Below are 27,778 nucleotides of genomic sequence, written 5' to 3' on the forward strand. Positions count from 1 at the left end.
GTCAGCGAAGCAGATACAAGTTTATTTTTTTTAAAGTGGCAAGCTTAAGTACCCTGAAGAAGAAAAATGGTACGGTTTAAGACTTCCTGAAAAGCAACGATAATCTTAAATCACAGAACATTCTGTATGCAACTGAAACCGAGATTGTTGGAGTGTTTTGTCGTTGTTGATCTCATTTTGTATTCGTTATCAGTAAAAATAACACTGATCCCTGGATTTTTTAATCATTTAAGTGGCACTATACTATATTCTTGGTTCTTATGTAAGTGTCCCTAACAGCTTTATCTGTTTTTCTTCTTAAACTACAGTGTTTATATTAGGAGTACAGGTGCAACCAACCTGAAACTAATGAGATAAAAGACTTGTCCAGTAACGTTTGATACGCGCATTGAATAATGAGTTTTAGAACACTGCCACCTAAACGTTTGGACAAACAGAAATGATCATGTTTTTCGTAGAAATTGATATGTTTATCAAAATGCAGTTAATCAATTCAAAAATACAACCCAACACTTAACTGATTTTTAATTTATCATTCACACTAATTGTGCTATTCGTCTAAGACTGACTGAAATCTAAGTAATTAACGTAGACCTTGGCATTATTGGAATGACAAATATACTGCATTTTATTACTCAAAATGTTTGTTTTATGCCATCTTTTGGGAATGACAGAGACTTAGCAACCAGATGGACACAAAAACACTTATCCTTTTCTTTAATTATTCATTTTAAATGCTAATTTGTTACTAAAGAAACCATTGTAATTGAATTAGCACAGCCAAATCCTGTAATTCTGTTCACTTGGGTTTCAAGGTACTGGCATTCATAAAATTATTCTCTATGTTCAAAATGTCCAAAACAAAATAACTTTCTCAAAAAAAACATGTCAGTCTAATGCCATTTTGCAGAATAGAGAGGATTAAGAACATTAGTGTCTGTAGTTTAAGAAACGCTTTACAGGTCATTATTTGGGTTCTTCCTTAAATACACACCAAATACCAGTGTTATAGGCAAAAGTAAGCGGATAACTCCAGGAAGCTGGCCTAAGAGGCAGAGTTTTAAAGAAAGTTGTATCTGAAATAAATAAAAAGAAAGATTCAAATGAACAAAAGAACAAAGACATTGCACAGGAGATTAATGGAAAAGCATAGTATGGTCAGCATCCTGGAGTAATCTTTTTTCTGTTGTGGAGGACACTGGTGTCATTTTCTATCAAAAACATGAACATTTTTGGGTGTGTCCAAGCCCTTGACACAGAAAATGTACACAAATGCAAGAAATTCATGTAAGTGATTTAGGGATGTTTGGCTAGGAGATAGTTTTATCAATCCTGTATCATAAATATCTCCCACAACTATTTGAATGGATATTTTGTTCTATCTGAGAGCATATTCTATTCTTTCTTAATTTCAACCTTTAAAGCATATCTTGTTTTACAATATGTATTCCAGTATATGTTTCAGAATTTAGCTGTTGTTAGTAACACTCAGAATGTTGAAACCTTAGATCAAGTCCTCAAAGGCTTTTCTGTTTGGCACTGAAAAAACTGAAAAAGCAAATTATTATTGTGTGTTTTGCTGCTCTTCTTAGTATCGGACTGATATGAGTAAAATATAAATAGCCTAGCCTAAATTTGATATGAGCCTTCAAGTGAGAGATTGATCCAGCAAAAGTTCTAAAAGCTTCATCCATCCACTGACCCACCCAAATATCCTTTTAGGGATGAGGAAAATGATACCTATCCCAGTAGCAGTCAGCTAAAGGCATTGCATCACACACCTACACATGCTGATCTTAGGACAATTAATACAAACCAATGAAAATTAATTTGACAAATATTTACCACTAGTCAAATAATGACAGATTCTTTTTGATTACATAGAGAAGGATATAAAACAATAGTTGCCAACCTTTATAAAATAAAAATAATTAATACATTTTATCTCTCTATTATAAAAAAAAATCAGTGCTGCTTGTGTGTGTGTGTCCTTGTGTATTTACATAATTATTTATTTCACATCATATCAAAGTCAGCAAAAATGCTTCCGATCCCACCATTATGCAGACTGATTTTAATTGTTAGTTGGTAAAGCAATGCTCAAGCTGGCTCAGTCCTGATATTTTGTGTAAGGTTTAAGAATTCTGATTTTTAGTTAAAAGTCTAGTGCAATTGTAATTTTTTAAAAAAGTGGTCACCAACATTACACAACCCTAGAAATATGTTTTCATTTACTTAATTTTAAAGTTTGCACAGGGCATTTATTTCCACATATTCAACTTTTTTTAAGTGGGCCTGAAATTTTCTTACATAACTTGAATATCCCCCAACCCACCATCTTCCAAACACACTTATCCAGAGCAGGGCTGGACCCTATCATAGCAGACATCAGGTGTAAGGCAGGAACAAGCCCTGGACAGAGAGCCAGCGCATCACAGGGCAAACACGCACATGCATCAGGAGCCAGTTTAGCATTGCCAATAATATAATATAACATTCTCAAACCTGCTTAATCTGATTTAGGGTCATGGATGGTTGCTGCTTATCATAACAACACTGGTCACACAGCTAATCTGATTCAAGGCTCTGTCACTTACTTTCCCAAACTCACACTTACACTGAAACAGGGACACATTTGCAGTTGTAAATTAATCTAAGATACACATCTTTGACAATGTGGGAAGAAAACTCACACATTAATGGGGGTGACATGCAAACTCAAATAGGACAATGGCATGGTGTGTAATTGAAAAACAGGATGCTGGATTTGTGAGGCACTGGAACACCATGCCACTTTTTATCTGTGGTTTGTTTTGAATTTTCAAGTAGTTCACCAATTGAATTTCTTTGCTTTTAATGTCACCCACACATTGTTTAATTGTGTTCAGTGTGCCTAAAATTCCATTCATCCATCTATTTTATTGAAACTTCTTTTCCATTACAGTAAGGAACTACATGCATTTTTGGCAGCATGAGGCCCAAGACAGAAATCAACCCTTTTCAAGATATCAGTCCATCACTTGACTTAGCCATTCTCACTCATACTGACTATACATGGAGTTAATGTATTAACCTAACCTGAACAAGCTTAACATACGGGAGGAGATTGGCGTGACCAGAAAAAAAAAATGCAAGCCCAGCAAGATCATGAAAGCTCTAATGGTGCCACTGCTATGAGCAGAACCTCAAGTTCTTGAGGCTTCATCAGTGATAGCCACTACCTCACTGCACCACTTTATAGTTAATTTCTCTGTCCAAATGAATTTAGGTTATTCTTTTAATTAGAGCATATTAGTTTGTGCTGTGCATCTAGATTAAAAAGAGCAGCTTCTAGCAGTTTTGCCTCTGGTACTTTATAATGAAAATAATCAAGATATATAAGAATGTTTCATTTCCTATGATTTTACTAAAATTGCATACATTTTCTGACAATGCTTTTTCTATTATATGAGTATTGGGATACTAAGAGTCTTTAAGAGAACCACCGAATGTAAAACTTTAACCAACCCAAAACTAGATAGAAGGCCATCACAGGGCACACTCATGCATATAACTACAATGGCTCAAACCAATAAATTATAATGTGCCCATCTTTTGATATGTAAGAAAACTAGAGTGCCCAGAGAAAACACATGTGAGTCTGAGGTGAATACCCAAACTCCACACACAGTTACTAGGTCTGGAATCAAATCTAGGTCACTGGAGCTATGAAGCAACAGTATTCACATACCTGAATTGACTGAAAATGTGCTGAATAAACTAAAACAGACTGTTAGATTTCCAAGTGATGTTTGCATTCGTTAATTAAGAATGGTTGTCAGTTATTGTATCTTGGCATATTTTTTCTTGTATTTGTGTTACAGTTACTTATGTTTTGTACTGTATGCTGTAAACACACCTATCTCTGGGGTAATATAAATTCTCCTTAACCTAACCTAATCTAACCTAACTTACTATAAGAGAAAAATAAAAATGCATAATTTCAATGTAACACAACATAAAATGTTTGAAAAAACGAGACCATTTGCTCCTGCAAGCTTGTTTGGTTAGCTAGTAGTAAATAGTCTTTAATGAGATAATTTTTAAAGGTTTTAAAGGAGTCGTCTTCAGTTATCTGTGCTTTGTTCTAGATCCCCACAAGTCTTGACCTGAACGACTGCTTCCGAGGTTTGATATTTCATCCATCCATCCATCCATCCATTTTCCAACCCGCTGAATCCGAAAACAGGGTCACGGAGTCTGCTGGAGCCAATCCCAGCCAACACAGGTGCAAGGCAGGAGCCAATCCCGGGCAGGGTGCCAACCCTGCGCAGAGATTTGATATTTCACAGCATACAATGCATTGCAGACTTTTTCAGTTTAACTAGAATGAATTTTGAATATAATATGACTGACTCGGATTCCTACTAAATCACAAGTTTATGCCAATCAAATAGTTCAATATGTGGTCCAGATTACTTCAATTTATTTACTCATTACAAAAACTTTTCATGGAGTGTCTGTTTGAACCTATGTATCCCTGCCACCCTCTTCTTCATTAAGCTGGTTTGACAATATTATGTTTCAGTCTTTGAAATTTTACTAGTTTGTCTAGTTACGTCTAGTATCATAGGAGTATTACAACATAATCTATCGTGTTATTAAGAATTACTTATGAATGCTTTGAAATCAGCGCAGAGTTTTGCCCGGAGCCTCCTGACTCACCGTTATGAGAAAATCCCCACATATGATGAACTGTTCTTGTTGTCCTATGTCTTATTATGCAAGATGTTGAGCTTTTTGGGATCACCCATCTCAACCACACCACCCCCTTTTTTGGCCCTCTGTACTCAAAAAGAAACTAATTATAGAACAATACACCCTTAGGATAAAGAGGCAATAGGTATCTTCAGCAAAAATGATCAGAAGAACTTGAAGTTGTGTACGGCACATCCACCAACCTCAGGGATTCACCTCCTAATAGGATACAAGGGGTCAAATTTAGCCATTTTCAAAAAAAACTTTGAAAAAATGTGCAATTGGTAATATAGGCATGTGGAGTGTTGTTTTATTTTATTTCAAGGTTACTGATCAAGAGATAATTTTTTATATGTTTCTTTACCAGTGGTCCTAGCCCCCTAACAGCCACTCCCAGTAGGTTAAAAATGACAAATTTCAGAGATAAGCATGTGAAGTATAATTTTTAGACTATTTCAAGGCCAGTGATTATAAATATGATGATATACTTGATTTTTGGTCTTTTTCTAGTGATTAACCCCTCTGTGAAACTTTATCACAGTTTTAAACGACACATTTCTATTGCAATCTGTAATATTTAGATTTTAAACATTTAAATTGATGCACACATTTTGACATTTCAGGTATTTGACGCAACTTTTTTCGCAGTCATTATATTTCTAATCAACGCCAAGAAATAGGTAATTTTATGCTAATTCATACAGTTTATGTTAAATATTATTATAAATAAAATCCACCTTATATTTTTCTTAGGCGATGTATGGTTTAAGTCATAAAAAATATTAATATCCACAGTAAAATGAAGGCAAATATTTATAATAAAAAAATGCGGGGCAATTTGAATTATGCCGTCGTTTTCTAGACGGCGGTATTTTAGTGTGACAACGCAAGCCTCGTCGTTAGTTTCTTATTCGAGAAAGAAGTGTTAAATTGTTTCTGTTCCGGTTTCATCTTGAAGCTGGTTAATGAAATCAAGAAATCCTTAGAGAACGTAAAGCTTATAAACATGTTTTAGTGTAGTAAAGAACGTTTCAAAGCTTAGCATTAATACATTACTGAAAAGGTGAAGCACTTATAATCGCATTGAAATTTTTGAACTGGTGGCAGCCGTGCGTTCGATACTAAGTCTGGCTCGGTATTGCGTTAAAAAAAAACCAACTTATTTAAATTAACTTAATATTTATTTTTTGCGAGACAGTTTTAAAGGTTTTACTTGGTTGCTGATATTCTACTGGTAGTAACGCACTCAGGTTTTCTTTTCGTTTAAACTTTAAATCATGTTTTGTACTTTTTTTACATAACGATATGTGGGGATGGAATTATATCTTGATGTAAAAAGCATTGATTTTCTATCTTCAAATTCTACGATTATTCATTATAAATTGGTGCAGCACCGTGGCAAAGTGATTAGACTGTCCCTGTGGATTCAGCACGGATACATGCAATTCGGCTTTTTACAGAAACTTAATACAATAAATATATATTATGACAGACAACAAGACCTACACATACTTGAATCACTTAAAAAGAAAGAAAAAGAAACTTCTGACTTGGCAATTACAGTGAGACACTATGCAGGTGTTTTGCCTTTCGGATCAAGGAGCCCAAGCGTTTCTTGACGCACTTCTGCTGAATAATTTGTTGGCAGAAAGTACTTCATGCTTGTGTGTCAAAGTGAGTGTAGTGTTGTTCAAAATGACACCCACTTTAGTCTTTATTCTCTTTTCCACTACTGTCTCTGGTGGGTCATGAGTGTGAGCCATAATTGAGCCTGCCTGTACAGAATTAGTACACATAAAGACACTTATTTGTTAAAACACACAGAAAATAATATAGAAACTGCACAACAAATTGAAACCAAAAAAGTCTACCAATTGTTGAACTATGGCCAGTTGACAACAGAGGTAAGATTACCAAAACCTCCAGTTTTTAGCATCACTGGAGGTCCACGGCCAGTTGTTGGAGAGAAAATCAAAGGCAAAGTTAGGCACAATCACAGTCTTGGAGATTTCAGCCACCTAGTTCAAAACACCTGCATTCAGTAACAATTCTTTACCAGTTTTCCTCATGTATCTTATAGATGCCCCAATTATGTTTATCTGCCAAATCCACAATGAACTTGTACAAGCAGACTTAGTTGTGTGCGTGTCTTGAGATTAACTATACCACCTTGTCCATAGTTGGTTTCTTTACTCCTGGTGCTGCATTACTCTTTGCAAGTGATTCTTTAAATGGACAGTTGTCTTTATAATACAAATAATTTACTATTTGTGGTGGCAATGACATTCATGTCTCTGGTGACTCTTCCTATGAAGTCAGTAGACGGATTGGGAGAGCATGGGAGGTCATGAGGTTGCTGGAAAGGGGTGTGTGGTGCTCGTGATAGCTATGCAAAAGGACAAAGGTCCAAGTCTTTAGAGTCCTGGTGCTTCCTGTCTTGCTATATGGTTGCTAGATATGGACGCTATCCAGTGACCTGAGACGAAGACTGGACTCCTTTGGTACTGTGTCTCTCCAGAAAATCCTTGGGTACTGTTGGTTTGGCTTTGTGTCGAATGAGTGGTTGCTCATGTATTCCCGCATGAGACACATTACCTGCATTGTGAGGGAGCATCAGCTACGGCACTACGGCCATGTGGCGTGTGGCGCGTTTCTCTGAGGGTGATCCGGCTCATAAGATCCTCATTGCTGGGGACCCGAGTGGCTGGACCAGGCCAAAGGGTCACCCACGTAACACCTGGCTGCAGCAGATAGAGTGTCATTTCCGGAGTGTGGGACTGGACCGCGTGTCTGCCTGAGGGGTTGCAAACCAGGATCCCGAGTTGTTTTGTCTTGTACTGGGGGGCGGCAATGCACTGTACCAGTGCATGCTCCCCAACTTGACTTGTGGTAGATGGTTGTCTTTATAATACAAATATTATAGAGAGGAAACTTGTCTCACAACTCCAGTCCTGGATTCTATTCCAGGTTTGATTGTGGAATGTGCAGAATTAGAATGTAATTTCTGTGTATTTTTGTGATTTCTTATTATACTCTTACTCCCTTCCACATCCTAAAACTAAAACAGAATGGTTTGAGTGAGTATGAATGTGTGCACAAATATGCCTGAAGATAACTAATTCCATACAATTTATTCCTGCTTTCCCATTTCCCTAAAATCTGTATTGGAAAAAGCAAGATGGACTCAATTTAATCAAAGTAAGAAAAGGTCGGCTTTCAGAAGAAGCTGCGGTTGAAAATGCTGTGACCATTTTGGAGGGTGTTATGGGTGTAATGTTGTTGTGTTACTCAGTTTTTAATATGATAGCCAGAAGATAAAGCATGCACAAATACAACGCTTTATTGTTCAGGACCATTAACAATACCATGTTGGCAGTTTTTCCACCTTACCTGATCAATGTACCTTCAACAAAATTAGAAATGTATTGTTTTATTTGCTTGTGTAGTCATTAGCAAATACTGAGAGCAGCCTGAGGCTAAGGCAGCTGTTATGACATGTTTCAAGTTTTAACATCAGTACTGATGAGGTTTTGTTACCCTCTTTACAACCTCAGTGGGACTTGTTTGAAGCTACAGTACACAGCTACAAGTGAAGTTTCGCTGACCCCGTTTTGTACATTTTCATCTTAAATTAAGGGACTATATTAATGAATTACTGTAATCAATAAATGGAACACTTAAACACATCTCTTCAAATGTCAGAGAGTAACAGCCCGAGAGATGACATTTATCCAGTAACCTGCTACTTTGATAGGCAAAGTAGTATGGGTCCAAGTGTGTTAATAGAGGAAAAGATGTAAAACATGACTAGCATTGCCAAGCATTCTTTGGTGAAAGAAGTAAATTTCAACTAAATATTTACTTGGTTTTCTTGTTAGTTTTCTTAAGGTGTGTTTGTATGGCACACAGGGACAGTGATATTTATACTTTTAGTAAGTGGCTACAACACCATCTGGGCCAGCTTGCTGTGCAACTTTACATGCTATCATGACTCTTCATTCTTTTCTCTGTGGTATTTCCTGCATCCACAAGGTAGATTTACTTATAACAGTTATTGTTTAACAAAGAAAGAAGACAAACCCTTTACTACATAATGATAAAATATAATTTCTTTAAAATGCAAACATTTAGGTTCACATTAAATAAAGAAAATTACCAAATTGGAAAAATGAAAAGTTTATTTTCAGTACAATTATGGATTGTGGTAGTAACTGTTGAGCTTCAAAGACCATGCCACCATATCTTCAGCAACTTCCTGCATACCTTTCACAGAATTCCTTTGTTTTTCCAGGCCAGTAGGGATAAATAATACCAGCAATGTATCCTGGATATGCCCCTGTGTCTTGTCCCAGTAGGCCATGCTTTGAAGGTGGTGCCTGGAGGTTGATCTAATTATATGATGAAAGACACTTAGCTATCTCATTTTGATCCAGAGAAGCAGTGTTTCTATGTCCAGGCCCTCTACAGTGCTGAGCTCCTCACCTTCCTTCCAACAACTCTGTGCAGGAGCCTCATTTCAGCTCCTTATACTTGCAATCTCATTCTTTAGATCAGAGCTTGTAACTATAGGGGAGGACAGAGGGATAGACATACCGATTAATCAAACGCTTGTTGCAATGATTTGCTCCCTTTACACAGTGGTCTGGTACAATGTCTGCTGGAACTGCATTGATACATTGACAGATCTTACAATCACTTCTATCTTTACTCGTGAACAAGACTGTGAGGTACTTGGAACTCTTCTGCTTGGACAGCTGATCATTCCTTACCTGAAGATAAAGTTACTGTTTTTTTGGTTAGTATCACAACTTCACATAGAGGTATTAATTATCACTCCAATTACAAAAACACTCTGAAAAAAAATAAACATAAAAAATAATTTAAGTTTCAAATTGTGATTAAAATTTTACTGTGATATATTTCTATGCGTTCTTTGGTCCTTCTACCATTTGTCTGTTTTACCTGCCTTACTGTGCTTACCTGCCTTACAAACAAATTTCATTAAGTATATTCACAATCAAAAGATTGTCTGTCCGGTGTTGATTTCACTGAATAGGAAAGTTTTGAATTTTGCTATATAATGAAAGCAACAATTATTAAGGTTACTGTTAGTGATCTTAAGACGCCATATAATTTTTGCAATGTAGTCAACTTAGTATTAAGAAGGAATGTGAGGGATAAATGTTTCTATTTTGGTTTCAGTGCAGAACTCAGGGTAATTGACATTATACTACATAATTCTGTTTGTAACATACCAGGGGATTTGACATGCAGGTAGCCACTAAGTAATTGCATTTGAAAGACTGTATGAGTCAAAACTCGTTCTGACTTAAGCAGTTGTCCCTAAATGGATCAGAAATGGGTCAGCCTGATATGTTCCTCATATACTGAACATTACTAGCCACAAACTAAAATTTTTAAATGTGTTCTTATGCCACAGTTAAAGTACATTCTCAAAACTGACCTATATTTCCAAATCTGCTTAGTAAATCACCACTTTTCAAAAATACCTTCAACATATTTATTCACACAATCCACTATTAGCAATTTGTTTTCCTTTCTCATCAAACTTGCCTAATGACAGCTTTACAGCTGAAATGCTGTGTCTCCAACCTACTATTCTGCTTTTTTAAAATAACCTTTAACTATTTTCTCCTATGAACAGGATAACCCAGGAACCACTGGAAGTATCATTCCAGACTATTGCCTGACATTCATATTTTTATTCAAATCTACAAATGAGTGTGCAGAACAAACAACAATTTTTGCTTCACTGTACCAATATTTCCTCTTATATCCCAAAGAGATTAGGCTAATTTCTGATTCTAAATAGGACCAACATGTGTTTGGCTTTGGGCATGAATGGGTCCTATTTGAGTATTATTTATACAAATTATTACATTCTTCTAAAAATGTCCACTGACTACTGGCAAAACTTTAATCTGTATTTTGTGTATTGCAGGCTTCTCAATGTCTAAGTATGAACTTTGTATATGAATGGCTTTATGGTGGCATAACTAGCGTACTTCAGTTTTTGGGTAAGATGTTTTTAATTAATAATTCTTTCATTTGAATATAATAATTATTGAAGCTGAATCATCTGCATGGATTTAAGGTTTTTCTTCTATGTTCAGTGAATATAAATTCTAAGCAAATAGAACATGGCTTCTAATATGAAATATTACAGTAGTAACAGACTGAGATGCTTTACATCATTGCCATATGCAGATCTTTACTGGTAATATTAAATTGTGTTAGGCAGTTGTTTAAGAAAGTGGGAAAATTATATTTAAGGGCTTTATTTGAACAGTGGATATAAGATATTTAGAATGAAACCAATAATAGTCTGCAGCTAATATGGACACTAAATGAACAGTTCATCATATTTAATGTACATTTTTTTTAATATTATTTTTAATAGAAAGAGTTTCATTTTTATAATTTCGAACTTTGACTTTACAGCCAGGTAACATAGTCACTAGGAAGTTCCGTTGGTGTTACCTCCATACATATAAGAAGGCAAATACAATTAAACAACACAAAATATAATACATCACACCATTACAACATAAACACAGTAAAGTAGAATTGCACTCTTGCACAGTAATATACAATATTAAGCAAGTCCTTGTAAAATAAGCTCAAAATAAAAATAATTTAGATTGGATGGAGGAGTTTAGAAATCAGAATAAGACAGAGATGAATCAGAGACTGTTTAACCATAGTGATGGCAATAAGAAAGAAACTGTTTCTATTTCTAGTAGCTCAGCTGATCTCAAAGCTTCTTTTTGACTGGCTTCCATGATAGTCCTGCCCCTTCGGGAGGCTGAGCTTGTGTTTGAGATATATGTGTGTTTGTGGTTAGTAAGATAGTGGTGTACCTTTGAATGATTTTGGTTACAAAAAGTGTGCCACTACAGAAAAACAGGTTGGGAAGCAGTAATATAGACAAATGTATGAGGAAATTTTTTTTGCCAAGCTTAGTGAATTGACACAATTTAATCAGAAAGTAATTGAGAATTATTAGGCCTGAAGGAAAGCAGGGTAAAGTTTATGTTCAGGGAAATCTAGATATCCTGATCGTAAAGGCTAAATAGGATTTAGGTTGGACTTCTTCTGTTGGTGTAGTACAAGACAGGTTGAAGGGAGAGTTTTGTTTTAAGATGTGGGCATCTGTTCATCTTACAGTTCGAATTTGTACCCTGGTTAGGTAACCCGGGCAAATTTGCAAAGGACTGAGCAGACTGGCAGCAAGTCTAGAATAAAATTACTATGGGAATGACTCTATTAGTGTGGTAAATGGTAAACTGGGATGCAAGACATCAAAATAAATCAGATGACTAGTGATTGTATGATGTGGATTTATGGAATATAGTGGAAATGGCCAAGGACTGGGTACTCTATTAGCAAAAGAAGAATAAGATCGGAATTGGACTTACTCAGATGTGTTATAGGACAGATGGAAGTGCATGTTATTGGAAGATTACAGAGGTGGGGGTGCAGATATTATGGTGTGGGTTTTGGCAGAATGGGGAACTGGACAATTTGGCAGAGGATTGGGCAATTTAGAGACCGGTGTAGTATTATATTTGGGTGGCCGGTGCACCTGTTCCTTTCCATATCTATAGGGCAAGTTATGTGAAGAATAACGGGACTTTGGATGTCACAGTCTGAAGTTTTTTGGAGCACAGTAGAAATGGAAAAACTGGCATCAGATTGGGAAGAATGGTGGAAAGGGTATAATACATTTTAGCTTGAACTTGTCCTGTGAGTCTAGTACTGGACAGGCCAAGATATGCATTGGTATTATAAGGACCACAAGAGTATGGGGATTCCTCCTAGTGTTGTTAAAACATCATCTATACAATATCATTTTCTGTGTTAATTGCATGTGATGAAGTATATGTTTGTAATATTTTATTCAAAAACTTAACTGAAACCTCATAGGATCTAATGCAATATTTGAATTTAAACCATTATATGAAACTTCTTTTTTGAAAGTGGGTCTAAATACTGTTTCTTACTTCATGCATTTATATTTTTAATCTTCTACATCTTAACAGAGGGCTGTAAGAGCCCAAATCCTAGCTATTAATACTGGGCACAAGATGGAGAGAATGGACAGGACCCTACACAATCATAGGGTACTCAGTAATTCATACACCCAAGTGTCTAATATTGAAACAATTTCGAATTCACAATAAACCTAAGAGGCATGCCTTTCCACAGTGAAAATAAAACAGAGAAAAGCTAAGCATAAAATGAGTGAACAAGCCCCTGTCAACAGTAACCACAATGCCATCCACTACTAGATAGATAGATAGATAGATAGATAGATAGATAGATAGATAGATAGATAGATAGATAGATAGATAGATAGATATTATTCCCTGCTATTCAGTTGACCATGAAAAAGAAATAAACCAACATATAAACTTTCTCTCCATTGAAAGAGGTAATTATGCTGCCTTAATTACAAGTGTTTATTGCAAGGAATGTTATGTGGACAAAGCATTACAGTTTTCTAATGTACATTACTTTATACATGGTAGGAAACTGAAGAATCCAGAGACATTTCATGCATACAAAGCGACAAAGTGCAAAATTAACACTGGTATTATGTGATTGAAGCTCTGCATCTATAACTGTAAAGCAGTAGTACTAACCATTACACAACTGTGCTGCACACAACAATATATTATTTAGAATACCTCCACCAATCAAGTCTTTTATATACAGTGAAGGCCAAAAAGTTGTTCAAACTAAATTACATTTTAATTTTCCCTTAGGGACAAGTAAAGTATAATCTAATCTAATAAAGCTACAGTGAAAAATAGCATTGGGCTATAAATTTCGAATTTGAATGGTAAATCCTACAGTTGTTTGTGCTGCTTTGATTAAATGTTTTTACCTTACTGACTGACCACATTCTTTTTTCTTCATGATTACTTTTACTTAGGATCCCAAGTCATTACTTCTGATACATAATGATGTTAAACAATGTTGAAATGAAAAGCAATTCTGTACCATGATTACTGTATGAGAATATAATAACAATAACCTATTTTTAAATATTGCTCAATGTGAAAAGGCCACAACATGAACAATTTGTAATGTACACATAAAGATAAACTACTGCATAGTACAGATATACAAAACACCACCTAGTACAAATATACTATATATCCCAAAGGCATAGCAACAACAGAGTAGAATAGAAAAAAAAGCTACAGCACCACAATAATCATGGAGAAAAGCAAGTGCCTCTGAGTCCACATTTAATTCATGAAGTCAAGGTCCTACAGATGTAAATCCACTGGTTTCCCCACCATCCATACAACCTAACAACAAATGCAAGACTGTCTATGTTAGCATCCAAGCCTGTGGTGGTTATGTAGTGTGTGATTCCAAAGAGCAGGTTCAATTATGGGATTAGACTCCAATCCTGGGTTTTCTAATGTGAAGTTACAATTAAAATATACAAAGAAAACTCAGACAAGCAGACAGAGAGTAGTTACTTTTTAAAGAACTTGATGCGAATGGTAAATGATTTTTCCCCCAGGACTCTACCAGAAAAATGCCAAATTAGTTTTTCTTGGATTGGATAACGCGGGTAAAACAACACTACTGCATATGCTGAAAGATGACAGATTAGGACAACATTTGCCAACATTTCATCCAAGTAAGATGTCTTTTCAACAAGATTTCTATAGCTTAATTTAAATATATGAATAAGTATTCTTCAGATTAAATTAAATCATTATTACTAATAATTAACTGTTAATAACTGTTGAACCTTCTGAAATTGTATTCAGACTTATCTGGAGTCTAAATAGGAAAGTGCATGGAAGAAGTACATTTTTTAAAGAATGCTGGGCATGTGAAGTAACTTGAGTTAATCAAAGAAATACTGACTAAATCACCTGTTCGTCATTTGCATTATATGCATCATGGTGCATAAATTGGATGAATTCTTGAAAACAAATATTTATACTGTTGATAGTATTATAGTGTTGATAGTATTTGTCAATCCTAATGAACTGAATTCATTGTATGTGCAATGATGTCTGGAATTTTTCTCATAAGAAATACAAGGCATTAATACATGAAAAATAGATGTTTTTAGACATTCTATTAATGTCTAAGTATGTATGCGTATATATAAAATAGTACTCGTAGGGTTCAGATGGCACATTGATAGATATATATTGGAATCTTCATTCATTTCATAACTTCTCACATGTAATTTATTTGTCCACTGCATTTTTTCAGCGTCCGAGGAGCTGATGATTGCTGGCGTGACATTTACCACTTTTGATCTGGGTGGTCATGAACAAGGTTGTAAAATTGTGCAGTTTTTAAGACTGTAGAAGATCATTTATCTAGTTTGTAACTTGACTAACATGATTGAGATTGCTTTTGACCTATTTAGATGGATGCAATGAATACGCTTACTCTTCTTTTAATCAAATACTTGTGACAGTTATGATATTCTAAGAGAATAATTCAGTCCCATAAATACTTATGTTGATATTATGTAATATGCTAACATTATGTATTCCATTAACTCCAACAGAGTAACTTTATTTCCTATCATTTGACTTAGAAATTCTAAAATATGAGCATAGGCAGCTAAAATTATAAATTAGATCACTTATTTACCTTATCTTTGTATGATTTGCAGTTTATAATTACATGGATTCATGAATGCTGTATAGATGCCAAATTATAAATACATACACAATTAATATTATGTACAGAAAAACTGGAGTCTTATATTTGTTATGTGTTATAATTTGTTTTGACTGGCAACATCCCCTTTTCATAAAGTTCATATCATAGAAATGTCCAGGAAAGATTTTTCTCCAAATGGACAAGGAATAAGTAAGGGAGACTTTCCCTTAAAGCATAGAATGTTATTTCACTAAATGAGAATGAATTGTAGATTGTCTGCCAGGTTTTAAAAAGGTATAATTGAACTCACACCTGTGAACAGCATTGGTTCTAGAACCAGCTTGCTTTGGTCACTGCTAGTCTGTCACTTGCTCAGGAGTTAACCTACAGCAGTGTTCCCAGAAAGATGCATGGATACTCAAAAGCCCCTGTTTGGCTGTGGTTTAATTTATATTGGTGCATGATATGTCACCACAATGTGTGAAGACATTCTTAACAGTATCTAGCAACTGTCACTCTTCTTAGAGATGGTGGGAACAGTGGTTGAAAGAGTTCTACGTATAGACAATATAGTCCAGTTTTAAGACATGTGAGAAATGACCAAGGCAACTGGTTCAGTGCAGTAGAGAGGAATAGCCTTACCTGAAATGAATCTGCATAGTAAATTATTATTGGATTTTTGTGCTCATCATGGATTGCCCAAAGTGAACAGCATGTTTAAATATAAGACTGCCCATACAGTGCACCTGGTAGATAGATAGATAGATAGATAGATAGATAGATAGATAGATAGATAGATAGATACTTTATTAATCCCAAGGGTACAACATCACCTTAGACAAAGGTCAATGATGAATACAGTTTACTGTGTCAGCTGAGATGTCACTGTACTCTTTGAACAACAGAAGTTCTAAATTATCAACTGAACACTACTATACTGTGTTGTAATTTGACACTCTTGGTTAAGCCATCACCTAGATGAAAAAGGAGATTCAGAAGGTAGAAAATATGTCTTTTGTGAATACCTAATTGATTAGTCTATTCAGGATGAGTTAAACTATTGAAACTTTTATGCTTTAAGTATATTGCTATATTTCTGTGGAGGCAAAAATGCCCTGATCCAGACATAAAGCATAAATGGACCATATATTAAATATCAAAGGTGAAGGTCTGCCAGGAATAAGGATTGAAAGGTGGTCAGTGACATTCATGGAGGCACCCACTTCTGGCCAGCAATTGTACGCATCAGTTATAGAAGCTATGAAGATAAAGAAGAATATCTTCTGTGAAATGTTTCATGAACAACATTGAATTTATTCTATAGGCACTGACAGGATATGAAGACAGGAGCTGCATCAGTCCCTTAAGCAAAAGCTCATTGTGGGAGGAGGAGTGCGCTTTGGCCACATAGAATGATTTTAGACTATTTTCAAAATTATTTTGTAAAACAGGTTGACAACTCAGTAAGGATAAGTGGGACGTCACCTGTGCTACTCTCACAAAACATGGGAAATCATTCTTAGAAATCATGATTTCAGCTTGATACTGATGGGAGATAGAAGGAAAACCTTAAAAAAAGTCTAATACTAAAGGACAAGTCCACCTCAGAGGATACAGTGACAGAAATATTTAATTGGGATGATTAATGCCTGTAGCTGACATCACTTTGATGTTTAAGAAACTCCATAATGGCAGGGCTGCAAAGATAGATCAGATCCAAGTTGAAAATCTGAAGGAGGGTGGATATTTTTGAGAGATCTTAGTTATAGAGCCTCTTTAGGATATGAAGGTATACCCAAATTTGCAATGTATCCTCTTAGTCAACCTAGTCTGTATATATTTTCAGCATACATATGATGTTGTGGTCTCAACTGACTGCTAATCAGGACAAAAATCAGTAGCTCCAAATCTGAGGTCATGGTTTTCTTCTACAGAAGAAACCTTTGTATTCTACAAATGAAGGAGCACATCTCACTCAAGATGAGGACTTTAAGTGTCTTTTGGCCTTGCTTATAAATAAAGGTAAAAAGAAATATGAAATTAACTAATATATTGGTGCCACCATAGCAGTTCTGCCATGGATGGTGGTGGTGAAAAAGGACCTTGGATAACGCTTTTAATGCATCATTCAGTCTGTTTAACCATGTTTAATTATGATTACAGGGTTTGGGTAGTTAATAAAGAAAAAACAATTGCAGATATTAGCAATAGAAATTGGACTCCTTATCAGTATTTCAGCGTTCACTCTACATCACAGGGCATGGAACTTGGCAATCCAGTAGACTTGCTGCTAAACTGAATTAAAAGGAAAACCTCTGGAAGCAAACTGCTTGAACCAGTGATTATATCTTTCAGAATTCTCATGTAGAGCTCAAATCTATTAGTAGAAATTGAAAGCTGTGGTCAGTGTTTCATCCCAATACTTCCAAAAGCCTCACTAAGTCAAGCTGATAGGAAACAAAGAGTTTAATATGCTGTCTGGATGCTACAGTATGGAAGTTTATTAGAATCCCACTATATAAACACATTACATTATATTATACATTAACATTGTCAAAAATATCATTTAGTTTGTTTGATTTGTATGTATTGATTTGTTGCCAAATTTGTAGGTAATATTTTTTACTTCAAATGTCAACAAAATATGTCATTTGGCCAGGGGTGTCTAAACATTTTACATGTATTATATTATACTGTATATGGATAAGATTTGATATAACAATTTGTTGTTATAAATTGTATCTTTTCTTAGCTCGTCGGGTATGGAGAGACTATCTTCCTGCTATCAATGGTATTGTGTTTATGGTAGACACTGCAGATGTTTCAAGACTGGCTGAGTGTAAAACTGAACTTGATGTAAGTTAAAATTTAAAATTAATATTTATGTATGTTGCTATGAAAACCGCAACCTATGAATTACTTACACTGAAAATATCGTTGCACATTACTCTCGATGCTAAACACATTCAGCTGGGGAAAAAGTTGGTGCTGAACTTTTATAAGCAGCATATCAATTCTACATGTAAATGATTAATTCTCTGCCAGAGCTGATGGACATTTTTTCATATAATAACTGAAAAAACAATTGGTACAAGAAATTAAAAAATCCCAAAGAGAACTTCAGGGTAGAGAAGAAGAGAAAAAGAAGGTGAGGCATTGGCAGCAACAAAAGAAATTTATTTACAGGCCAAAATAAGAGTGCAGGAGCCACTTTTAGTTTTATGTGCCCTTTATTTGTGTATATTGATCCCATTTTTGTCTAATGTCTTTCTAACAATAGCCCTGCATATTTCTAGATGTTACTTTTAAGATTCATTTTAACTCTCTCAAACTTAAACACTTGGCTGACATTGCTCTGACTGTGACATGTTGAAGGCCTTGTACCTTGGAAACAATCTACAAACTGATTAAAGTTTTGGTGGAGGTTTTGATCATGGCATATCTGTAAATTCTGTGTACTGATAGCTGTATTCTCATGTTAAGTGTCAAAGTTACAAAGATTTTTACTGAGCAAGGATAGGCTAAAAACATCTCATTGTGAATCAAATTATTGAAATGACTGAAACTAATCATCTTTTTAATTGTGTTGAGGTGTCTATGGTACAATAACCATTTCAAACATGCAGCTTGCATTTTTGACTGCTTTATATGCAAAAGGCATTAGGGAAGATATTATCATCTGTATAAAGGTTTTGTAAAAAATCAAAACAGTCCTTCAGCTGACTGTCAATGTGTTTAGAAAGAATTGATTGGACAAAAAAAACATAACATATACATTACATCCCTGTACATTTAAGTAGGTAATCCTGTACTGAAAAGAAATGGAACTGCTCAATGTCAATTGTATTCTAGATAATAAATCAGGATTAACAAAATGCTAATACAATAAACAGTCTTTTTTTTCTTAACACATGTTGTATTTCCTTTTTCTTTCTTTTCAACTGAATTAAAATTTAAAAGCAGCTGAATATAGCGGGTTGGATAATGGATGAATGGATGAATAAAGCGGGTTGGATAACGGATGAATGGATAATAATAATATAAATATAAAAGCAATATGGGAAAACACTTTTGGTACATTGCTTGTAAAAAAAGAACATATAGAGGAGAGTATTCAGTTCATCAAGCTCATTTGTTTAGGCAATGGCCAATATTTCATCCAAATACTTCTTAAAGCTTGTCAAAGTTTTTGCTTCAACTACTGTACATGATTCCATGATTCATTCCAGGTAAGTGCATTCCAGAATGCACTTACTCCAAATTTACACGTGTATACTTGAGTACGTGATTAACTGTTAAGTCGAAAGAATACTGTTGATTCATCCTTATGAATGCCTTTATCAAACTATGCATTGATAATCTCTCTGAGCTTTCAATGCAGTTTAATGTAAAAAAACAATAAATAACATACTGCAAATGATTTTTCATCCACATTACTTGGCGATTCCTAATTAGGCCAAGTGTGAATGAGTGTGTGTGAGTGTGCCCTGTATCTGAATGGTGTCTTGTCCAGGTTTGGATTCTGACTTCAGATAGACAACACCTCCCTGCAATCCTGAATTTGATAAGTGAGTAGGAAAATGGATATAAAAATATAGTTGTTTATAACTATTGTTCCCAGTCCCATAGTATATAATCCTAACTTTCTATTATAAAAGTAAATCTTGAGACGAGACTATTGCCAAGAGATTTTTTCAAGTTGGTAAGGGGGATTCCACGATCCTCTCAACCATTTCCGGTTAACGGCGCACGGCCACAGTCCTGTCACGTCTCATTCGTGTGAATCCTTTTGTCAGACAAAGTTCTTGTGCTCTCAGCTCTTATAAACGTTTACATTTCCTCACTTTAATTTCCCAATAAAAGAAAAATTATTATGTCGAAATCTTCTTGAAGAATTTTATTCTGAAAGGTTATCAACAGAAGAAATGAGTACACGGGCAATCCTAGCACCGAGAAACGATGAAGTTAAATGAGTTAATGCGAAAACTGTCGATCGGTTACAGGGCAAATTGGTTAAATGTGTATCAATAGATTATGCTGAAACAGTTGGTGGTAATGGTGCAGAAAATGAAAACATCAACTTACAATATCCCGTAGAATATCTATAACTGTTAACTCTGTCCGGTCTTCGACCAAATTACTGTTGAAAAATAACAATCTGTTTAAATTGTACATCCGCTTCCCCACACGCGAGTGGCAGAGCTGTGAAGTGGCTAGCACATAGCTCCTGCCCAGTGGTTGGCGAGCAGGGTGTTGAGCCCTCTAGTGACATAAATAAAACTTGAGAAAAGAAAAGCATACAGTGTACATATATTATACAGTAACAGTTTATACTAACTGCAGACTAACTATATACACTGAAAAATGCAAACTTATTTTTTAGGAAATATGGTCATAATTTAATTAAGTTATATCTCTCTCTATATATATACAAAATACACCGGCTTTATGTTAGTCAGTATGTCTGTCCACTTTTCACGAGAGAACTACTTAACAGATTTAGATTGGGGTTTTTTCTAAAATTTGCTTGAACAATCTGTATGATTTTATGACTTCTTTCATCGTGCTAAATATTATAGTTTGGTTGTGGCACAGGTTTATTCGCGTGACTCCGAGAGACAGGCTGCAGGCCGAGGAAAGGGGCAGGCAGTATCTCAGGAGTAGGCAGCCGGGTGGGACCTTCCTCACTCATGTGCCAGCCTCCGTTTGAGTCACTGTACATCTCGCCACTTGTTGGAGCGTACCTTGCCTCTGCTTAGCTAGCAATACCTGTTTGTTCTGCAGACATTATTATCTAGAGATTGTTAAAGATTAACGTTTCACGTTTTTGAGAGAGTGACCACAGCTGCGTGTGTGTTAGAGGTTACCTGCTCATTGGCAGAGATATCACAGCCACATGCTCTTCTCTCCATCTCCACATTTTGTTATGTTACAGCCTTATTCCAAAATGGATTAAATTCATTTTTTTCCCCCGTAATGTCAACATGAAAAAAGTTTACTTGAGGTTTTTGCAAATTTATTAACAACAAAAAAATTTAGAAAGCACATGTACATTAGTTTCACAACCTTTGCCATGAAGCTCAAAATTGAGCTCAGGTGCATCCTGTTTCCCCTGATCATCCTTGAGATGTTTCTGCAGCTTAATTGGAGTCAACCTGTGGTAAATTCAGTTGATTGGACATGATTTGGAAAGGCAAACACCTGTCTATATAAGGTCCCACAGTTGACAGTTCATGTCAGAGCACAAACCAAGCATGAAGTCAAAGAAATTGTCTGTAGACCTCCGAGACAGGATTGTCTTCAGGCACAAATCTGGGGAAGGTTACAGAAAAATTTCTGCTGCTTTGAAGGTCCCAATGAGCACAGTGGTCTCCATCATCCGTAAGTGGAAGAGGTTCAAAACCACCAGGACTCTTCTTAGAGTTGACCGGCCATCTAAACTGAGCGATCGGGGGAGAAGGGCCTTAGTCATGGAGGTGACCAAGAACCCGATGGTAACTCTGTCAGAAGTCCTCTGTGGAGAGAGGAGAACCTTCCAGAAGGACAACAATCTCTGCAGCAATCTACCAATCAGGCCTATATGGTAGAGTGACCAGACAGAAGCCACTCCTTAGTAAAAGGCACATGGCAGCTCGCCTGGAGTTTGCTAAAAGGCACCTGAAGGACTCTCAGACCATGAGAAACAAAATTCTCTGGTCTGATGAGACAAAGATTGAACTCTTTGGTGTGAATGCCAGGCATCACGTTTGGAGGAAACCAGGCACCGCTCATCACCAGGCCAATACCATCCCTACAGTGAAGCATGGTGGTGACAGCATCATGCTGTGGGGATGTTTTTCAGCGGCAGGAACTGGGAGACTAGTCAGGATAAAGGGAAAGATGACTGCAGCAATGTACAGAGACATCCTGGATGAAAACCTGCTCCAGAGCACTCTTGACCTCAGACTGGGGCGACGGTTCATCTTTCAGCAGGACAACAACCCTAAGCACACAGCCAAGATATCAAAGGAGTGGCTTCAGGACAACTCTGTGAATATCCTTGAGTGGCCCAGCCAGAGCCCAGACTTGAATCCTATTGAACATCTCTGGAGAGATCTTAAAATGGCTGTGCACCGATGCTTCCCATCCAACCTGATGAAGCTTCAGAGGTGCTGCAAAGAGGAATGTGCAAAACTGGCCAAGGATAGGTGTACCAAGCTTGTGGCATCATATTCAAAAAGACTTGAGGCTGTAATTGCTGCCAAAGGTGCATCAACAAAGTATTGAGCAAAGGCTGTGAATACTTATGTACATGGGATTTCTCATTTTTTTTATTTTTAATAAATTTGCAAAAACCGCAAGGACACTTTTTTCACGTTGTCATTATGGGGTGTTGTGTGTAGAATTCTGAGGAAAAAAATGAATTTAATCCATTTTAGAATAAGGCTGTAACATAACAAAATGTGGAAAAAGTGACGCACTGTGAATACTTTCCAGATGCACTGTATATGCTATTTATTTATCATAAATATTAATTCATTCAATTAACATTTATCTATACATCATACAGAACGGTTTTTTTCCTGACTCTAATGAAGGAAGCAGTTTGATTGGTGTGTAAAATGCAGTAAAATCCCAACAGATTTAAAGTATATTTTTCCACACTCTAATTGAATTTAGTGTATGTATAAAATGATTTCACTTTACTAAAAATGAAAATAACATTTACTTTTAAATTTTTTTTACTGTAATCTTAGCTGACCAGATTCAGAATTCTGTTATCTTAAGTATATGATCAAATATGAATTACCAAAAAACCTGAAAACTATAAATAATAATTGAAATTAATCTTACTTTTGTTAATAAGAATAATAGTATTATAAATTTTGCAGTATGCAGATTTATATTGTGCATTTTACATTTGTCTGTAAAGATAAATTGTATAAAATTGTATTATTGTTTATTGCCGTGCATTATTGTTTTAGGCACTATTGACTGATGAAGCTATTGAAAATATACCAATTCTGATTCTTGGTAACAAAATTGATAGATCAAATGCCATGAGTGAGGAGGGACTGAGAGAATTTCTTGGATTGTATGGACTGACAACAGGGAAGGTGAAAGTTTTTTTTTTTTTTACTTTATTCTTAGTTTAAGGAGATAGAATGTACATGTATTTCATGAAAGATATTCATGGCAGACAAGTAGCAGAAATTCATCTTCATTGTACAGTATCTTCATTGTTTTTCTTTCCTCCTTTGTGTATTTTATTTTTCACATACAGTATACTTCATATATGTAGGACCACAGGACCAATTTATTGATGCATATATATATATATATATATATATATATATATATTGAGTAATGTTTTATACTATCTATCTATCTATCTGTCTGTCTGTCTGTCTGTCTGTCTGTTGCTAGTAATCCAGAAAGGGAGAAAATGAATCACATATCTTAAAATAGTTTTTTATCCCTAAGCTTTTGACAACCTACTAGGTGTCATCATCAAAAGAAAATGATTAGACATACAGGAGTCAAAGTCAATATATTGCAAATGAGGGGGTGGGAGTGCAAGAGGTAGGGGTTGGATCATTAAGGTGAGGTTCAAAAGGTGTTGCTCATAAAGTCTTTTTTATGTTTCAGGTGTCCTTCTTTTTCAGCCTGCATATGCTGGGATCATATCCAAATGTCTATTAATGGCGTTTTCATTTGAGAGCCAAGGTTAGCGAGCTCTCTGGCACTTTTAGTTTTAGCCCTGAATCTTACTTGCACCATGTCCCAGTTAACCCCTGTCCATTGAACTTGCATATTTAAGATTGTGGGTCCTTCTTTCTGATAGTGTTGCAATCAGGGCCGGATTTTCCTATAGGCTAACTAAGCTTCAGCCTAGGGCCTCAAGATCAAGAGGGGCCTACATTTAAATTGTTAGTAATTTGAACAAACTTAAAAATGGGAGGTGAAAGGGCCTCACAAGTGGAATAGCCTAGGGCCTTTTTTCATCTAAATACGGCCCTGGTTGCAATGTTCTTGTATGTGTGTTTCAAGTGTTTTAGATGTTTGTCCCAAATATACAGTTGGGCACGCATTGCATGGCATACTGTATACTGTGTTCTGTGTCTTTGATGCAGATTTCTTGCTTTTGGCATTAAAAGGAACAGTCCGCAGAGGGTTTGCAGGTGTATACGCCAAGAAATATACAGGAACAGCGTATGCACAGGATTGTGAGAATAGTTACAGACAATCCACAGATCACCTCAAAAGATCTGCAAGAACATCTTACTGCAGATGGTGTATCTGTACATCGTTCTACAATTCAACGCAGTTTGCACAAAGAACATCTGTATGGCAGGGTAATGAGAAAGAAGCCCTTTCTGTACACCACAGAGTCGCTTGTTGTATGTAAATGCTCATTTAGACAAGCCAGATTAATTTTGGAACAAAATGCTTTGGATTTATGAGACAAAAACTGAGTTATTTTGTCATAACAAAAAGAGCTTTGCATGGCGGAAGAAGAATACCGCATTCCAAGAAAAACACCTGCTATCTACTGTCAAATTTGGTGGAGGTTCTATAATGCTGTGGGGCTGTGTGGCTAGTTCAGGGACTGGAGTCCTTGTTAAAGTCAAAGGTCGGATGAATTCAAACCAATTTCAAAGAATTCTTCAGGATAAAGTTCAAGCATGAGTCACAAAGTTGAAGTTGCACAGGGGTTGGATATTCCAACAAGACAATGACCCAAAACACAAATCGAAATCTACAAAGGCATTCATGCAGAGGGAGAAGTACAATGTTCTGGAATGGCCGTTACAATCCCCTGACTTGAATATCATCGAAAATCTATGGGGTGATTTCAAGCAGGCTGTCCATACCTCCATTCAGAATCCAGACACTAATCAAAGGCTATAGGAGGCGTCTAGAGGCTGTTATATTTGCAAATGGAGCCTCAGCTAAGTATTGATGTAATATCTCTGTTGGGGTGCCCAAATGTACGCACCTGTCTAATTTTGTTATGATGCATATTGCATATTTTCTGCTAATCCAATAAACTTGTCACTGCTGAAATACTACTGTTTCCATAAGGTATGTCATATATTAAAAGGAAGTTGCTACTTTGAAAGCTCAGCCAATGATAAACAAAAATCCAAAGAATTAAGAATTTTTCATATGACATCAGATCAGGTTAAAACCGATTGCTTGTTAAGGTCCGTGGCACCACCTATGTAGGCATTGTTTGATAAATATCTTGGGATAGCCGTTTGATGTGAACAGATGGAAAAGATAATGTCTTTCATTCTTTTAAGAATTCATTGTATTTCTTTTAAGTATTCATTGTATTGCAATGTGTGTGAATCCTTGTGAACAGAGACGTAACACAACTCTGCTTATGCAATGAGGGGTAATTGCTACAAAAGTGTAATGCTTTGTTCAGATATCATTCCTTGTGATAAACAGTCGTAATTAATGTGGATTCATTACCACTTTCAATAGACATGTCCAGGAAATTAATACTTTGGTTCATTTCTTTTTCTTGGTGAACTGAATTACAGGGAATAATATCTATCTATCTATCTATCTATCTATCTATCTATCTATCTATCTATCTATCTATCTATCTATCTATCTATCTGTCTGTCTGTCTGTCTGTCTGTCTGTCTGTCTGTCTGTCTGTCTGTCTGTCTGTCTGTCAAGTAGTGGATGGCACTGTGGTTACTGTTGACAGGAGCTTGTTCACTCATTATACATGTAGGTTTTCTCTGTTCTGTTTCCACTATGAAAGGGCATGCCTGTTAGGTTGATTATGGATTCTAAATTGTTTTAGTATTTGTAAGTGTGAGTGTGTGAATTACTGAGTACCCTATTATTGTGTGGAGTCCTGCTCAAAGTCTCCATCTTGTGCCCAGTATTAATATCTAGGCTTTGGGTTCTTACAGCCCTCTGTTAGACTAGAAGATTAAAAATATAAATGCATGAATTAAGAAACAGTATTTACACTCACTTTTAAAAATAAGTTGCATATAATGATTTAAATTTAAACATAGCATTGGATCATATGAGGTTTCAGTTAAGTTTTTGAATAAAAGATTATAAACATGTACTTCATCACAGGCAATTAACACAGAAAAATGATTACCAAAAATATTCTGATTACAGATGATTGTATACTGTAGATGATGTTTTAACAACACTAGGAGGAATCATAAATTTAAAGGTAATTGTGATCACAACAGTTAAGGCGAAACTTTCAAGAAACATACCTTACCAAAGGCAATGATAGTGTATTATAAACTGGAAGAAATGTCAGGAGTCTAAGGTGCTATACATTAAGGTCACTTTGACCTATGCAACAATACATTTAGCATTTCACATGAAATAATATAATTCACAAAATTATTTCAAATAATAATTTGTACAAAAACTTAAAAAATGGCTGGATTAAAAATTTCATTTAACACCTAAGACTCATTGATGTGAGATGTCAATGAATAATTTCCCTTTTGGTACAAACTAACCAAAGCCTACCGTGGCACAAATTTCAGATAGATGCAATAAGGGAAGAAGACCATTTGGTGTAGAGATTGTGATGCATTGGGCAATGTTCTGCTCAGAAACCAAGCATTCATGTGGATGTTAAAGTGATGCGTATCACCTACCTAAATATACCAGATACACCCCTTAATGGCAGCAGTATTTCACCACTGGAAGTGGTGTCATTCAGCAGGATAATACATAAATTGTTCAGGAATTGTTTGAGGAACTTGATGATGAATTCAAGGAGTTTCCCCTGGCCTCCATATTCTCCAGATTTCAATCCAGTTGAGTATCCATGGGACATGTTGGAAAAAATGGGCTTAATCCAGATCTAATACTAATGTTTTTGTGCCAGATAACACAGAACATTTTTACAGGCCTTTCAGAGTCTATGCATTGTTGGGTTGTAGTGTTTTGGCAGTACACAGAAGAGCAACACCACATTAGGCAGCTAATCATAATATTTTGGCTTATTAGTGCATATAAATAATTTGGAAAAAGTAATTAATTGGATTGGTAGTATTATATACTGAGAGAAAATGAAGCATCATTGTGTATCTTTACGTATTACATGTTGGTGTAATCAAAAAAACAGCATGATTGTCTAAGTCTTGAAATAATTTATTTAGATTTTCTGAAAGCAATGATATTTAAATTATATAGTATCATTAATTTTATCGCCATTATGTAATGAGAAAAATATTAACAGAAAATTGTGCTTAATTTGCTTTCACAGGGAAAAATTACATCAAATGATTTGATTTCAAGACCGCTTGAAGTCTTCATGTGTAGTGTTCTAAGAAGACAGGGCTATGGTGAAGGCTTCCGCTGGCTAGTACAATATATTGACTGA

The 27,778-nt window shown here is 35.7% G+C and overlaps 1 protein-coding gene across 1 annotated transcript; it reads left to right on the forward strand.

Annotated features, from left to right (window-relative positions):
• Positions 1 to 27,778, forward strand: LOC120542782 (GTP-binding protein SAR1a-like). Its single transcript, XM_039775433.1, has 7 exons — positions 1 to 262; positions 10,700 to 10,775; positions 14,300 to 14,419; positions 15,010 to 15,075; positions 18,164 to 18,267; positions 23,376 to 23,507; positions 27,662 to 27,778. Exons 2-7 carry the CDS (start codon positions 10,718 to 10,720, stop codon positions 27,776 to 27,778), a joined length of 597 nt encoding a protein of 198 aa, XP_039631367.1. The 5' UTR covers positions 1 to 262; positions 10,700 to 10,717.

This window comes from Polypterus senegalus, chromosome 13 (assembly GCF_016835505.1).
Source record: "Polypterus senegalus isolate Bchr_013 chromosome 13, ASM1683550v1, whole genome shotgun sequence".
Classification (NCBI taxonomy): Eukaryota; Metazoa; Chordata; class Cladistia; order Polypteriformes; family Polypteridae; genus Polypterus; species Polypterus senegalus.

What these genes read in the sequence shown, in the direction of transcription:
- LOC120542782 (XM_039775433.1), top strand. Translation starts at nt 10,718, where the DNA reads ATGAACTTTGTATATGAATGGCTTTATGGTGGCATAACTAGCGTACTT. An exon ending in AGTGTAAAACTGAACTTGAT is followed by an intron (nt 18,268 to 23,375) that starts GTAAGTTAAAAT and finishes TTATTGTTTTAG; the next exon opens with GCACTATTGACTGATGAAGC. An exon ending in ATGGACTGACAACAGGGAAG is followed by an intron (nt 23,508 to 27,661) that starts GTGAAAGTTTTT and finishes TTGCTTTCACAG; the next exon opens with GGAAAAATTACATCAAATGA.